Below are 16602 nucleotides of genomic sequence, written 5' to 3'. Positions count from 1 at the left end.
TGAACTCCCTCACATCTCCTGAGTTGAGAGGTACCTCCATATAACCTATTCCCAGAATTTGGGTTGGTTGTCCCTGCTGACCAGCACTGGGGTTAGGGATCATTCGAAAAGCTACTTCCGTTCATGGATATAGAGCTTGCCCTTCCCTTTCTCTTTCCCCCCTTGTTAGACTACGAGTAACACAGCGATTTTCCTCAGGGACCGGCTCTGGGATTTCTACCTCTTGGTTATCAAAATCTCTCCCTTGATCTAAATTGGGGTAGACTGTGGGTGGTGCTGGTGGGGGTGGAGGAGGAGGAGGGATGTATGGTAGAGGGGGTGCAGTTGGAACTTCCTCAGGCTTTTTATTTTTCTTTTTCCCTCCCTGGGTGCTTCAGGCAAAAAGTTTTGCTCTTGTTTCCCCCACTATCCAGAGAGCAGCATACTTGCTCTCTTCCATATCAAAAGGTTCTCTAGAGTTTACATAAATGTTTAATGCCTGACAAATCCAGTCCTTGAAGTTTCCAAACACTGGCCAAAATAAATTATCACTACAGATTTGTTTTCCTCCCCATACTTTTGTACAATAATGTATAATTTTTGCCCTATCCTTTCCTTTCCTCGAAGGATATTCATCCCAAGATTTTATCATTAGACCTAACAGACTGTCAGGGGGTATCTGGGGAAGCATTACCGGGATCCCCATCCCCATGGAAGCAGAGGGCTTGCTTTTCCTCTGTCCCATCTCCCAGGACACCTTCAGGCACACACACACTCGCGGCCCCTGTTGGTGCCCAGCCCCTCGCGGGCTCTGCAAACCGCACTACTCAGAGCTCTGCCCGTGCCTCGTCCTACAAGGACGTCTCACGCGTTATGTCCTGGGATCCCAGCCCAACCCAGCGGATCCCCACTTTTATACTCACGCTGTCCTGCGTCTTCGCCCGGCTTCGTGCACAAAGATTACGGGGTTACCGGGATCCCTTGTGCTCAATACCGAATTTGGGTTCGTCGGTAAGGGTCTGGGAAGGAAAAGCCTGCACCAGGGCCGCTGCAGAGGCAGCGGGGCGCCTCCCTGATTAGGAATTCCCACCCGTTCACCCTTATCCGAGTCACGGCACCAAGTTTGTTACGGACAAATTCAACTGGGGAGGCTAATTATAGATAAATCAATTAACAAAAATTTATTAAGCAAGTGGTATTAAGCAAAAGAACAGCGCTGGGCGGCCGGGGAGCCCCTGCTCTGCCACGGCACACCTTCCCCCTTTGACCTTTTTGGTTTTATAGTCCCTTTTTATTTCCAGTTGACGTATTTTCTCTCAATGCACTCTGCGCCGGTGCAATTGGTTGCTGGGGGTCTTTTTTCCTGCCCTTGGTGGTCATAGGAATGAAGGCTCCTCATCTTCCTTGCAGATTGTCCTTGGCCTAAAAGTTAACTTGTATATAATTAGTTACACAGTCTTCTATGCTAATTGCATTACCTACTCAGTTCAAATTATCTCCTTTAACACTAATTTTGATGAACAAAGACCATTTTATTTATTACACCCACACTCTCCCAGTGCCCCCCAGCGTTTCCATCTCTCTGCTGCCCTCGAGCTCCCGGCCCGGCCCCGGCCGCCTGCTCCCATCCAGCTGAGCTGGTTCCAGGGCCAGCAGGAGCTCTCTGTGGTGGCCACCGACGTGGTCCCCAACGGGGACTGGACCCACCAGCTCCTGGTGCTGCTGGAAACCCCAACCTGGGCCGGGCTCACCTCCACCTGCCAGGTGGAGCACGTCAGCCTGGAGCACCCCCTGAGCTGGCACTTGGGTACAGGAGAGGAATTGGTGGTGCTGTGACAGCCACTGGGATGTGCTGGGAGCAACTGGGAGGGAGTTGGAGAGAGTCTGGTTTAAACTGGGAGAGGAGGTTAGGGGTTTGGAAGGGCTAAGAAGGTGTTTGAAGGATACTGGAGAGGGTGGGATGGGGTTCTGGGGGTCCTGGTGGGCACTGGCAGGGATTTTGGGGGCGCTTGGTTTAAGTGGGAGGGAATAGAGTGAGCCTGAAGGAGTTGGATGGAGATTGGGGATGGAAAAGCAGAGATTGGGATGAGGTTGGTTGTGCTGGGAAGAGACTGGGAGGGGTCTGGGTGAATACTGGTGAGGCTGGGAAGGGACTGGGAGAGGTTTTCGGGGTCCTGGGGCAGAGGGGTCGGCTGGAAGGAGGCTGTGGGATCCTGAGAGGGACAGGAGGGGAGACTTCCAAGTTGGGCTTCGTCTTCCTGGCACTGGGAATCGGGTTCTACCTGTGCAAGAGAGTCTGGGGGGTCCCGGGGGGTCGTGTTTCCCCTCCCTCTGAATGTGAATGCTCCACCCGAGGCCCCCAGCCCGATGTCACCCCCCTTTCTCTGCCCACAGAGTTCCTGAACCGCCGGCGGCCGCAGCCGTTCCCCATGGCCCCTGGCCCGGCTGGGACCCCCGCTTCATCCCCACGCTGATTTTGGGGGGGTCCTGTGTCCCCCAGTCCTGCTGTCACTCTGTCCCTCCCCGCCTGCTCCCAGTGTTCCCAGTAAAGCTTCCCAGTTAAACCCAGCCCAGTTCATGGGGGCACTGGGGAGGGACTTGGGGGGACCCCACGGCGGGGCCGGCACTGGGCAGGGAGGGCGGGTCCAGGTGGGGAACACTGCCTGCTGCGGGTCTGCCCGGCAACTGGTGAGTCATCAGCCCCGCTCTCGCTGATTGGCTGACTCTTCTCCACCGCGTTCTCTCATTGGCTGAGGAGAGGCCCGGCAGTGCCGAGAAGGAACGGGAGAGATCCCGCCCCGAGCACCGGCACGGGGACAACAGACCCGGCCTGGGCACAGGGAGGGAATTTATTACCAACCAAACCACGGCAGCACCAGGAGAAGGGAAAGAAATCCCTCCAGCACCTTCCCCCACCCAACGGGGATCACCCACAACAGGGTTATCCACCATGGAGAGACGGGGACATCCGAGTTTAGACCAAAGCCAATTTTATTGAGTGTACCAGGTGTTTATAAAGGGATTTACTTGTATGGTGCTTACAGAGGGCTCTGTTTTTGGTAACAATTTCCCATTGGTTACACATTCTTCGTGACATCCAGTAACCTGGGAACATTTATTTTATCACAAAGACTCACACCATGTTGCCTGGTCACTTCTTGCCCAGGGAGACTGAAACTGTGTCTGTGTCTCCCACAGTTTCTGCTCAGTCAGGCCTCAGATATCCGGCCCCTTTATCAGCTCCATTGCTTTACTCTCTGTTTTATTCCCCATATGGGGGCACCAGGGCTCTGCCCAACGGGGGTCACTGGGGATCATCCATCCCGGATCCTCCCATGGGGGATGGAGCTGCAGCAGCACACCAAGCTCTTCCCTCACTCTCTTCCCTCACTCCAAGCTCTTCCCTCACTCGGGGCACTCACAGGGCTTCCCTTAGTGGTGCCTCCGTTGGTGCTGGGTCAAGTGAGAGCTCCTGGAGAAGCTCTTCCCACACTTCCCACACTCGTAGGGCCTCTCCCCGGTGTGGATGCGCCGGTGCACGGTGAGGTGGGAGTTTTGCTTGAAGCCCTTCCCACAGTCGGGGCAACGGTAGGGCCTCTCCTCTGTGTGAATCCGCTCATGACTTAGAACACTGGAGCTGGTCCGAAACCTCTTCCCACACTGGGGACACTCGTAGGGCCTCTCCCCAGTGTGGATGCGCTGGTGTTTTCTCAGGTATGAGCTCCACCCAAAGCTCTTCCCACATTCCAAGCACTCATAGGGCCGTTCCCCAGTGTGGATCACTTGGTGTTCGAGGAGGCTAGACCTGTCTTTGAAGTTCTTCCCACACTTCCCACATTTGTAGGGCCTCTCCCCAGTGTGGATTCGCCGGTGCATGGTGAGGGTGAAGTTGTGCTTGAAGGCCTTCCCACAGTCAGGGCAGCGGAAGGGCCTCTCCTCTGTGTGGATCATCTGGTGCTGGATCAGGTGGGATTTCTGTACAAAACCCTTCCCACACTCCCCACATTTGTAGGGCCTCTCCCCGGTGTGGATTCTCTGGTGCAGGATCATGGCTGAGCTGTTTCTGAAGCTTTTCCCACACTCCCCACACTCGTAGGGCCGTTCCCCAGTGTGGATCCTCTGGTGCTGGATCAGGCTGGATCTCCAGCTGAAACCCTTCCCACATTCCAAGCACTTGTGGGGCTTCTCCCTGCCATGAGGCTTCTCCACCAGCTCCGAGCTCCGCCTGGATCTCCGCCCGCCTTCCTGGCTCAGGGGGGCTCTTTCCTCCCTGCAGCTCCCTGGGCTGGGTTTGCAGCTCCTCCTCCTGCAGCATCTCCGGGGCTTTTCCTCCTCCTCCATCCAGCCACGCCCTGGCAATGACAAATCCTGGTTTGAGGGAAAAACAAGAGGGGAGCACCTTAGACTGGAGGTTGCTCCTTGCCCAAATTCATCTCAGGAAGTCATTGGTAATCTTGTGTCTCTAACAACCTCCAAAACATCAAGATTTAGCCCAAAAATCCCACAAACTTCCAAGACACAGACCAAAATCTCCCCAAACATCACAGCTCAGCAAAAACCTCCTCCAAAACATAAAGATTTAGCTGCTACATAAAACCAAAGCACCAACAACATTTAGCCCAAGAAAGCTCAGAAACACCAAGATTCAACCCATGAAAATTGTGGATCACCCTCCACAGCCACCTGCTGCATGTGGGGGCAGCAGCGCTCCTGGGGCTGGGGGGAGGGTGGAACCTTCTGCTGCTTCCTCTTTCTGCTCCTCCTCCTCCTCCTCCTCTTGTGTCTCTGCTCTTCCTCACACTCCTCTTCCTCCTGCAATGCTTCCTTCTCCTACACAATCCCATCTTCTCCTGCCACCTGCATTGTTTGACCATTTTGTTCCTCAAGCCTGCTTCTCCTTCCCTTCTCCTCCTGCCCCCAGCCCCAGCACCCACTGCCGGCTCCCTCTTCCCCCCACACCCACAGCATCCCAGCGCAGGGGCAGGGATGGAGCTGGGGCAGGTCGGGCTGGGGCAGCGCTGGGCTCTCGGCCGCTCCCGCCCGCACTCGGTCCCCACTGCAGCCGCTCCCGCCAGGACAGCGCGGGGGGCCCGGCCTTGGCGCTGCCCCACTCCCACCTCCCCAAATTCCCCTCGCGGGGCCATGGGGCCGAGGGGGGGCGCAGGTGGGTCCAGGTGGGGAACGCGGGGAGCTGCGAGTCTGCCTGGCAACTGGTGAGTCATCAGCGCCGCGGGCTCTGATTGGCTGAGCTCTGCCCGAGCCCTGGGGCTGCAGCACAGAGGGGACACCCTGCTCCAGGGGGGATGTCCCACAAACGGGGGACCCATGAAAGGAACAACAGGAAAGTGTCTTTACAAACAGATGCTCTGAATCTGCTCGGAGATAGGGCTAGAGAATTGTACATAAGGGTGTGACAGGAGAATCCATTGGTTTCCGAAAATGTCAGCCAAGGTCTTGCTAAATTCATTAACTTGGAGAAGAACAACAAAGCCTTAACAGAGCCATGAGTATCATCTGCTATACAAAACTGGGGTGCATATGAAAGGGGTAAGTAGTAGGTGGATTGAGAAGTCTGTAGCTCTCAAGTATTTCAGCCAACACAGAAAGGGAAAGGGAGATGCAGCTGGGAAAATTAGGATGAAAATGAGACTGTGTCCTCCAACAATTGGCGAGATCCCATGGCTTGAATGTCCCATGGCCTCTCCCTTTTCTTAGGAATGAAATTACTTTTACAGGATTCCTCCATCTGCTTTGTGGACAGAATTCTCTGCTGATGTCAATTTTTCCACACACCCTGGGGTTCATCCCGAATTCCTTCCACCCTCCGGGGCAGCGGGCAGGGAGTGCAGCTGAAGGTGCCTCACCCACTTTGGGTGATCGGCTCCCTTGGCTGGTGGCGGCACCGGGGATTGATTGGGGACCCGGGAGTGACGAGGAGACAGACGAGTGACACATCAGGGGGGTCTGGGAAGAGTCAGCAGGGAGAGAGCACTGAAAATCTCATCAGTGAGTGCCCTGGGATCCTCGGGGAGTGAACATGGCAGGGCACCCATGGAGGGGAGAAAAGGGAAAGCCAGGGAGGGGCCTGGCCAAAGGGATGATGATCCCAAAATGTCTCTGAAGGGTCCCTTGGGAGAATGTTGAGGTAGTCTGCACATTCCCCCAGAGGTAATTAAGGACATGGACACCCAGTGGGGGAATGAGGGAAGTGGAGAAGGGATTTGTACAGCAAGGGGATGGATGGTGTTGGTGTGCTGGGAAGGGATCAGGTGAAGGGGAGTGTGCAGCAATATGGTTCAGGCAAGAAGCAGCAGGAGGAATCCGTGTAATAAGAAAAAGGATGATGGCAAAGAGGATGAACAGAAAAATACTCAGGATTGGTTTCTTTTCTAGCACCGTTTTTTCTCAGAATTTACCATCTCATACTTTCAATTCGCAGGAGAGGAAAAGCAGGAGGTCAGGATGCCAGGGGTTTCTCTGCGGTGGCAGCGGCAGCACCGGGCGCAGAGGTGCGGCACCGGGAGCACGGGCTGGGGCCTGTGGGGAGCTGCGGGGCCGGGCCGGGGCTGTGGGGCAGCCGGGGCTCAGCGCCGGGCGCTGCCTGACCCCACCAGCCCCGGGCAGGGCCGGCAGTGGCCCCCGGCCCCCAGGAGGCTGCGGGACGCCCCGGCCGCTGCCCGGCCCCGGGGAGCTGCCGGCCCTGCCCGCCGGGGGGGCCGCCTTTGGACACTGCGGCAGGACAGGCACCGGCTCTGCCACACGGGCTGGGCAGGGACCCTGAGCACAACGGGGAAAACAAAGGAACAGCTGGGAAATGCAGAGTGCACATGGAAGGATCAGGATTTGCTGTTCAGGATTTGCTTTGGGTCCCTGCAGAAAGGAAAGGTTTTGCAGAAAGCTCAGCAGCTCTCAGAGGATGAGCACCCACAGGCAGTGACCGGGGCTGCAGGAGTGGCACAAGAAGCCCTGCAGCACTTGGGCACAAAGGCACAGCAGCTGAAGGCAAGAAGGGATGAGCAAAAGGCCAAGCTGAAGGCAAAGGCCATGGCACAGTTCCCACAGCCCCTGAGGGATCAACCCCAGGGCCCAAGGGGGCCCCAGCACCCAGGGCATGACGGGGTCGGCCACAAGCACCTGGCAGAGGCATTGCCCTCCTGGCCAGGGCAGAGCCCACCCAAACAGCCCCTGGGAAGGAGTCAGGGCTCCAGCTGCAGCCCACAAGGACACTGCAAGCACAGACAGCAGCACCCTCAGCAGGAGCAAGTCCACCCCTGCATGGACATGGATTGGCAGGGCTCTCTGAGCTCCCATCCCACCGGGGACCCACCACACTGGAGCCCTGCAGAACATTCAGGCTGGGTCTGCATCCAGAGGAGGCCTCTCCTGATGGACACAGGGGCCTTTCCATCCACTCTGAATTTTACACCTAAGGAGGGAAAATTGTAAAGGAATGTTTCAATTATTAAGGGAATAAATGGGAAAGTTGAACTGGTATCATTTGTTCAATCACTATTAGGATCTGTGGAGGATATGTTTGAAATGAACTTTTTTATTTTTCTTCCTACTGTCATTTTTATGAACCAGGAAGGAATTTGATGGTGGCATTGGAATATTGTAAAAGGTGGTACAGAGGCTATTGCTGCTGTACCTTTGTGTCAAATGTCTGGCAAGGCCTCTGCTCAGTGAACTCAGAGGCGTGGGCAGCCCCAAAAGGAAAATTTGATGTAGAGGCTCTCCAAGTTACTCGGAAGCAACCAGGACAAGTGGTGTCTAAAAGCAACACCCTGTTCCAGGGGAGGGAAGGAAGGGCTCACAGCCTGGTATGGAGTCCCTGCTAAAGGCAGGGCTCTTGGAGCCAGGGATGTCTCCCTACAGCACTCCTATCCTGCCAGTCAGGGAATCAGATGGCTCCAATGAGGAGGACAAGAACAAGTGCTAGACAAAGCCTCTGTGAAAAGGCTGAATTTCTTGGCTAAAACATCTTTTAAGTATCTGAAAAAAAAAAAGAAGTGCAAATAATGGAGACAAAGATTAAATATTTGGGACATAATGGGACTGAAGGTTTGTTGTGGTTTGACACAAAGAGGGTCTGGGAAATCTCAGAAGTAACATTTCCCAGCACCAAAAAGGAGCTGCGACAATTCTGAGGATTAACAGGGAATTACACAGCCTGGACTGAGGATTCTCTGTTCCGGACAGAACATTGTAGGACTTTGTAACCCCAGACAGCCTCCATGCTGTGGTATGGAAAGGAAAAAGTGAGCAAAACTTGAGAAAATGAAAACCCAAAAATATTGATGCCTCAGCCCTGGCTCTTCCAGACTCAGAAAAGAAATTGGAATTGTAGGTGAATATTAAACAGGGCCATGCCAAAGGAACTCTTGGGCCAAAATGTTTCACCCAGTGGCCAGAGTGGCCTCATTGTCTGCAGAATTGTGCAGCCACAGATTCAACAGAACTGAGGCCCAAAACCTGATGACAACAGGATCTCCAATTGTTCCAGTCTGCCATCAAGTTCAAGCTTTGATCACCAAAAGAGCCTCGCAATGGATGAGCAGTGCTCGGTTATTACAGTGTGAAACTTGTGCAGTGGCACAGGAGGATTCAGAACTGAGCACAGGGGAAGGGTTTAACCCAGCCTCCTGTTTGAACAGCCCACAGAGGGGCTGGGAAGAAACCCAGCACTGCATTCAAGTGACACAGCTCCAGACCCAGCCTGGGGTCTGGAGACATTGCCTGGCCTGAGGCAGAAAATGTCTTTGTGGATGGCTCTACAAGGGCAGCAGAAGGGAAAAGAGTTCCAAGACACGCTGTTATTGAGGAAAGGGAATCAGACAAAGTGCAGGTTATCCCCATGGTCAGCTCAACCAGCACAGCTGTGTGTGCTTGTAAGAGCCTGGCACTGAAATGCCCTGAGCAGGAAGGCTTCAATATCTTCTGGTGACCCCATCTCACCTAACAGGGGGGCAAAAGCAATTCTGATTGCTCAGCAACCACTGGATCACTTATTAGGGTATGTCTAAAAGACATAATTTCAAGAAAAGGGACTGTGGAAGCAACAGACTCAGAGAGCAGAACTCATTTTACAGGAGATATCCTCCAGGGGCTTATGGCAGCTTTAGGAATACAATGGGACCTCCATACCCCTGGCACCCCCACAGCTCAGGCTGGGTACAAAGAATGAATGGGGAAAGAAAGAAACACCTTTGGAAGCTGGGGATAGAAACCAAGATGCCATGGGTATGGTTTTTGACATTGGCTTGGGCAAGAAGAAGAGCCAGACCAAGGGCAGATATTCAATTATTTCCCTTGGAATTGATCTCGGGAATTCCTTACCCTGGGAGTTCTCCACCTACTGCAGGGTGGAGATAAGGGATGCACATTTAAAGCAGTCTGTGGCCAGAATCCTGTCTCTGGTGCAATCTCTCCCCCAGGAAGCTGGGCTGGCACAGAGCCTGCCTTGGCACTTTGCTGTTGCCAACATCCAAGCAGGACATGGGCTCTGCCTAAGGAGTGCAAAGCAGCACCACTGGTGGCCAAGTGGCGTGGCCCATGCCAAGGGGCCCGAGGCCAGAAACAGCCGCCAGCACAGCTGAACACGGGGGGACCCCTCAGCCTGGGCTCCAGGTCTCTGCAGCCCCGGAGATTTGCACTTCCCGCCTGCAGCAGGAGGATGGGAGGCCCCCCTGAGCCTGCACTGAAGGCAGCGCAGCAGCAGCCAGGGCTCCACAGCGGGGCAAGGCCCTGGGCCTGCCCACACATCCTCTGCTGAAATCCTCGGCCTGGCCACCCTCCCTGGGCAGCTCCAGCCACCGGGGCCAGCCCTTGCTGCCACTGCTGCAGCTTCAGTGCTCGCTGGGCCTGCACTGCCACAGCTGCTGGGGACACATCGGGACAATTCCACTCTGGCTCTCACTCACACTCACACACTGCTCTGCCTGCCAGTGCATCCATGGAAAATAGACCAGCTCATAGACTTGAACATTGTTAACCTTTGATTTCTCTACTCAGGCTTGCTTTGCCTTGGCCTTGGGGAAAGAAATGTTAAAGGTTTTGTTAAGGGACGTTACACCACTCAGTGGAGATGAGTTTAACATCTCAACACACTGGGAATGGCCCGAAAGATACCCACAAAGATAAGGACCAGCAGCAAAACATCAACCCCAGCAGCAAACAGCAACCAACACCTACCCCAGACACTGCCCCCGGCAGGGCTGCAGACACCTGGTCTGCAAAAGGCTGAGAAGGAAATCCAGCACTTCCCACCTCATTAACAGCACAAGCAAAGGAACACTCAAAAATGCACAACTTGAAACTACAGAACATTAAACCAATGGATTTAGATTGCTTTAGACTGTATCAATTTTGAGAAAACTCAAGTAAAACCCACATGTAATGGAACTATTTTCTCTGCACACCCGGGCTATGTGGGGCTGGAATGATTTCTGTTGCACATCCTGGCCAGAATCAAGGAATGCCTTGACTCTAACAATAAACATATTGGTGGAGTTTTTCTTTTTCCTGCAGTTCCAGTGCAAAGTTTAGAGCATTAGAGTATTTTTTGTAATAATCCTACTTCTGTATTTCTGGTTAGGTTTCGGTTAGGGATGTGAGAATGAATTTTTACTCCGAGAAGTAGAAAAAACTGAATTGCCTTGGAATTTTTTTGTGTATGTTTCTGTAAGAGATAGCAAAATTTTGGTCTGGGTTTTTCAACACACACCTTTAGGCTGCACTTCACAAAACTAGAAGAGATTTAAAGGTGACCCTTTAAGTCTCAAATTCTAAATGGATTATTTCAAGGAAAAAAAAATAAAGCGGCAGGTTGTGGGGGAGGTGGCACATGTGAGGCTGCTGGAAGAGAAGCTGCATTCCAGGCACCCAGAAGGAGCTTCAGAAATGCAAATTAACACCGCTGGGGCAAAGTGGGGACAATGTACCTGGCTCTTCTTGCCTGGGGCAGGAATTGGCTGATTCCCTCTGCCCCTCACCCCAAGCTCTGCCTGCTTGCACAGATGGAATCTGCACAGCTGAAGGCAGAGCCCATGCTGAGGATCTCTGACTCTGCAACAGAAATGGCTGAAGCTGCAAAGGGAAACAGCAAATGGAGAATGTTGAGAAAACTGCACTAAAATAAGGGGGGGATCATCCCTCTGCCCACTCCAACATCTGCTGTCCCTGTCTGTGCTGTACAGGGTGTATCAGAGCACTGGGGGTTTTGCTATAACAAGTTCAGGGAAATCAGTTGGAATTCATGTATATGATGATGGAATAAGAAAAACGAGGTCAATTGATGCAGCCCCAGCTTGAGGCAGAGCCCAAAAATTGGGAAAAGTTTAACAGCCACCAGAACAAATTCTACAACACCATGGACCAGCCACTGGGAACCCCAACAAATTTGTTAAAAATGCATATTATATGGCTCTACGCAGATAGTTACTATATGTCTTATGTCATATTGATTAGTTGTGCTGTATTAACATATTAATAGTATAATAAATGTAGCTTTGCAGATAAAATGAAGCTTTAGTAGTTAAAAGAGAAACTAAGTATGTGGAGGAGGGGTTTAAGGAATGAGACACTCACTCAAGGAACACCTAAATTTTCCAGAGAAGAGGAAGTTATGGTTTTCTTACTATAAGAAGCTAATTGTGTATTGTTTTAAGGGTGATTCCTCTAGATCCCAAGGTATGCTCATCTTGGTTTAAGTGCCTGAGCATCCGGACCTCCATAATTCTTTGTTTTTTATTGTCATGTACATGTCCTAACTCTAAATTTTTATTACTCTAAATGTATTATTACTTTTTTCACCTTTTTACTATTATTAAACCTTTAAAATTTTAAAAACCAAGTGATTGAGTTTTTCACAAATTCCTATCAAAATGCAGAGAACCCATTTATTATTTAAATGGCATAATTAGATTACAAGCTGTCCTCGGAATAAGAATCAACCAGACAGCTCCAGCTCCTGACCTTCCTGCTGACCAAGCCACTGAAATGAGGAACACAACATTTCACCAGGGGATGGGATCAGGTTATCTGTTAGAAGAAAAAACAGGAGTTTGTGGAAAACTAAATTACTCAAACTGATGTTGGCAAAGAGAAGACAAAGGAAAAGTGCTGAAAAAGATAACAAAGGAAATGGGAGAGTAGTTTATGTATTGGTCCAAACATGGAAAGGATGGAATGGGACACGGCTCCCCGGCTCCCCAGCAGACCAGGGGTTAAAGGAATGCTGCTTCTCCTCTTCTGTGCTGCAGCAACTCTCATCTTTTTACCATGCTCCACACCTTGGCAGTGCAGCTCATCCAGCAGCTGAGCCAGGGCATGCAGGTGGCAGCCAGGCCTCCTGATCCACAAACGGCTACAAAAGGACAGGGAATGAGGACACCGAGAATAATCCCAAAACCAAAGAGGACCCGGGAAGAACAAAACAGAGTCAAGGAGTGAATCTGCCTAGAGATAGGGCCGGGCACTTGTAGATAAGGAAGTAACTTGGCAAAGTGTGTCAGTCAGCTGTGGAACACCAGAAGGCACAACACCTTCAGCACTGACCTGGCCTGCAGAGAGAGCAGGGCTCAGCCAGCACAACCAGAAGCAGCAGTATTCCTTTTTGCATTATAAAAAACAGGCAAAGCAATATTTTCAGGCTTTCTTTTGCAGAATTCCCTGCCACAGGCAGGTTAAAGCCAGCAAGTTTGTCTTTGCTTAGGATTCAGGGAGTACATTTCACAATCACACTGGTGCTGGACTAATAAAAAGGTGTGGGAACTCAAAATGTCTCTCAGACATTTTTAGAGGTTCCAGGCCCTGGTCAGAAGCATTCTAGACCCTGGCAGACAGCTGAAAAACAGCTGTGATTTTGAGTTTGAGCCATGGAATGAATGACCAACTTTGGAGATGGAACAAGCAGTCACAAAAGGTTAAATAGTATAGTATAAGTAATTACAAAGTAGAGGGGAAATTTTTTTAGTATCGTACAGGGGGGTTTTAACACTTGTACAGGGGGGTTTTCACTTTGTACTAATATATCATATAAAATATAGCAGCAGCCCTGGGTGGGGGAAGAGACGAAGAAGACAGCAGAGAGAGAGGATGTCAGGGTGTGTGTGCCTCTACCCAGGCCGCTGATCAAATAGACGCAGTTCAAGAACATAATCTGTTAGATAACCAGCAATAAACTGCCTTGAGACTGAACAGCTAAAGCCTGTGGAGTTTTTCTTTGGAAGCACAGGTTGGAGGAGGAATTTCACCACCACATGAGACCCCAGAGCAAGGCCGGGGTTCTCACAAAAAGGCTGCAGAAAAGTCGGGCCTAAAGTAAAACTAGGCTTCTAATTTCACCCACGAGGACTGAACTTGAGTCCCTAAGAAGGCTGGAACTGATCTCTGAGATGGAGAACAACAACATGACTTCGACCACAGTCACATGGCCCATCGCTGGGGGCCACAATGGCTCCTGCAGTCCCTGCCAGCTGCTGTGCCTTTTTTGTACCCATTTCAAACAGATCACAGAATTATGAGATCAAAGATCAAACAGAATCATTTGGGTTCAAGGGTACCATAAAGATGATCCTGTTCCACCCCATGCCGTGGGCAGGAACACTTTCCCATAACCCCGGTTGCTCCAAGCCCTGTCCAGCCTGGCCTGGAACACTTCCAGGGATCCAGGGGCAGCCACAGATTCTCTGGCAGACCTGTGCCACGGATTCACCACCCTCACAAGAGACAATTTCTTTTCATTATCCCATCTAATCCCACCCTTTTGCAGTGGGAAGCCATTCCCCCCTATCCTGGAATTCCAGGCCCTCGGAAATACTGTTTCTTAATCTTTTTCGTTGGCGGGAGAAACCATCAGTTCCAATAAATGTTACAAATTGACCCAGAGAGTGCTCAAAGTCCCGCTACATTCCCGAACTTCGAGGAGAAGAACAAAGACTTAACAGAGCCATGAATATCGGCTGTTCTACAAAAGGAGGGTGCACATTAACGAGGACAGGCTCCAGGCGCATCGGGAAGTCGGAACCTTCCAAGGAACTCAGCCGGTGGGCAAAGGCAGAGGGAGATGCGGCCGGGAAAATGAGGATAAAAAGGAGGCTGCGGACTACAGCCACGGCAGAGAGCGCACGGCAAATGCCCCACGGCCTCTGCCCCTGCTCGGCAATAAAGTCACTTTGACAGGACTCCTCGCTCTCCGCCGGGCACACGAACCTCCGGCGACGGGAATTTCCCCGCCCGCTGCCGGCCGCGGGGCAGCCCCTCTGTCCTACCCACAGCAGCCGGGCCGAGCCAGCGCTGCTCCGGCAGCGGCTCCTGCCCGGCCCCGGCGGGAATAAGACCGCGGGCAGCCGCTCCCGCAGCGCCCTCAGCCCGGGGCCGGCACGGGCCGGACACGGCACCGGCGAGCCGCCGGAGCCCCCTGCCGCCCCTGCCGCCCCCTCCGCCCGCAGCCAGCCCCGAGCCCCCGCAGAGCCCAGCGCGGCTCCCACCTGCGCCGGGGCCGCCTCCGAGCTCCGCCGCCGCCGCCTCACCGCGCTCCGGCCGCTGCCGCCGCTGCCGGGCCCGCACAGCCGCTCGGCCAATGGCGGCGCTGCGCGGCCACGGCCGCCCTCAGCCCGCCGCCGGGGCCGCGCCGCGCCCCGCTCCCACCAATCAGCGCGCCGCAACCGCGACTGACGGCACCGGCGGCCAATGGCAGCGAGCTCGGGGCGGGCTCTGCGCACGGCCCCGCCTCGCCCCGCGCTCTCGGCGCCCCCGGGCTGCGTGAGGGGAAAGCCGGAGATGAGGAACAGCCCCGGCACGGGCCCGGGCCGAGCCGGGATTGAGCTGCCCACACAAACAAACTTCTCCGCGCCTCCCGCCACGGCTTTCCCGGCCCTGCGCCTCCCGTGCCTCCGCCTCTGCGGGAAGCCCAGGAGCCTCACTTCTCCTGCCCCTCGTTAGCGCATCAGTGCTTCGCTTTGATTTCCCCCCTAAAGGGAAACCTGCCCAAAGCCCTGTGGGTGGGTGGGGCAGGGGAGAGATTTCTGTCAGAAAACTCCAAAGACTCGGAGCAGGAGAAGGAGAAGTCAGCGCAGAGCCTTAAATGCAGCTTTCCCCACGCCTCCCTGCTCCCAGCTGCACCTCCTCCCCCGGCAGGGCAGGAGACAGGGAATGGGGCCATGCTCAGCTCATCCCCCGGGGCTTCTCCCTCTGCTCAGGGACAGGAGTCGTTCCCTGCTGCACCCTGCGCTCTCTCCCGGCCGAGACTTCTCCAGGAACTTCTCGGAGCGGAGTCCATCCCCTGGGCACAGCCCCCTCCGAGTGCTGCAGCGTGGGTCACTGTGCCACGGGCTCAGTCCTGCCAGGACAGGCTGCTCCAGCGGGGCCCCTCTGCCCGCGGGCTCACAGCCTCCTCTCAGGCATCGCCGAGCTCCAGCCCGGCTCCTGCAGGGGCTGCAGGGGATCTCTGCATCCCCATGGACCTGCAGGGGATCTCTGCATCCCCACGGACCTGCAGGGGGATCTCTGCATCCCCATGGACCCGCAGGGGGATCTCTGCATCCGCATGGACCTGCAGGGGATCTCTGCATCCCCAGGGACCTGCAGGGGGATCTCTGCAGCCCCATTGTAATATATGTTATGGAATAATTTGTGCTTATGAAAAATATACATCAAGTCAGTTGTGCCTCTAGAAAAAGAATCTTCAAGTTTTAAATGAGCAGTGGCTGCAGCCGGGGCTGGAGAAACCACAGTTGGCAGAGAAAGAAAGACCTAATTTACAAATGAAAAAAGGTGTCTCAGTGCAGAGATGGGCCCTTTCCGGGGAAAATCCAGGAGACACCCAACGTTTAACCCCTGGTCTGCCGGGGAGCCAGAAAACCGTGTGCCATTCCCATCCTTTCCATGCTTGGACCAATACAGAAACTGCTTTCCTATTTCCTTTATTATCTTTTTCAACACTTTCCCCTTGTCATCTCTTTGCCAACATCAGTTTGAGTAATTTAGTTTTCCACAAACTGCTTTTTTTTCTGCTAACAGATAATCTGATCCCATCCCCTGGTGAAATGTTGTGTTCCTCATTTCAGTGGCTTGGTCAGCAGGAAGGTCAGGAGCTGGAGCTGTCTGGTTGGTTCTTATTCCGAGGACAGCTTTTAATCTAATGATGCCATTGAAATGATAAATGGGTTCTCTGTCTCCTGATAGGAATTTGTGAAAAATGCCAATCACTTGGTTTTTAGAATTTTAAAAGTTTAATAATAAAAAAATGGTGAAAAAATAGGAATAGAATTAGACTGATAAAAATTTAGAGTTAAGACAATTACAAGACAATAAAAAAGAAAGAATATCTGAGGTCCAGATGCTCTCAGGCACTTAAGCCAAGAGGAATGTACCTTGTGAATAAAGGAATCACCCCTAAAACAATACACTGTTGCATATTCATATATCCTTCGTGGTTATGCATACATTATATTTGAAACAAAAAACTCTGCCTGTTGTATGTCAACTGTTTTCTTTAATCCCCACGGGGTCTTCGAGTTTGAGCAAGGCGTGAAGAAATCAGCTTCTTCTAATAAGAAAACCATAAATTGCTCTTCTCTGGAGAATTTGCGTGTTCCTTGAAGCGAGTATCTCATTCCTTAA

The 16602-nt window shown here is 52.8% G+C and overlaps 1 protein-coding gene across 1 annotated transcript; it reads right to left on the bottom strand.

The window, feature by feature from the left end:
- Positions 1-2954: 2954 nt before the first annotated feature.
- LOC146764266 (uncharacterized) lies at positions 2955-14532 on the bottom strand. The gene is made up of 2 exons (XM_085565324.1): positions 14469-14532; positions 2955-4331 (listed from the first exon to the last, which is right to left on the bottom strand). Exon 2 carries the CDS (start codon positions 4318-4320, stop codon positions 3412-3414), a length of 909 nt encoding a protein of 302 aa, XP_085421450.1. The 5' UTR covers positions 4321-4331; positions 14469-14532; the 3' UTR covers positions 2955-3411.
- Positions 14533-16602: the final 2070 nt, after the last annotated feature.

Source organism: Lonchura striata, chromosome 35 (genome assembly GCF_050655825.1).
Source record: "Lonchura striata isolate lonStrDom1 chromosome 35, ASM5065582v1, whole genome shotgun sequence".
In the NCBI taxonomy this organism is placed as follows: Eukaryota; Metazoa; Chordata; class Aves; order Passeriformes; family Estrildidae; genus Lonchura; species Lonchura striata.
This window is presented reverse-complemented; position numbering and strand designations above follow the sequence as displayed.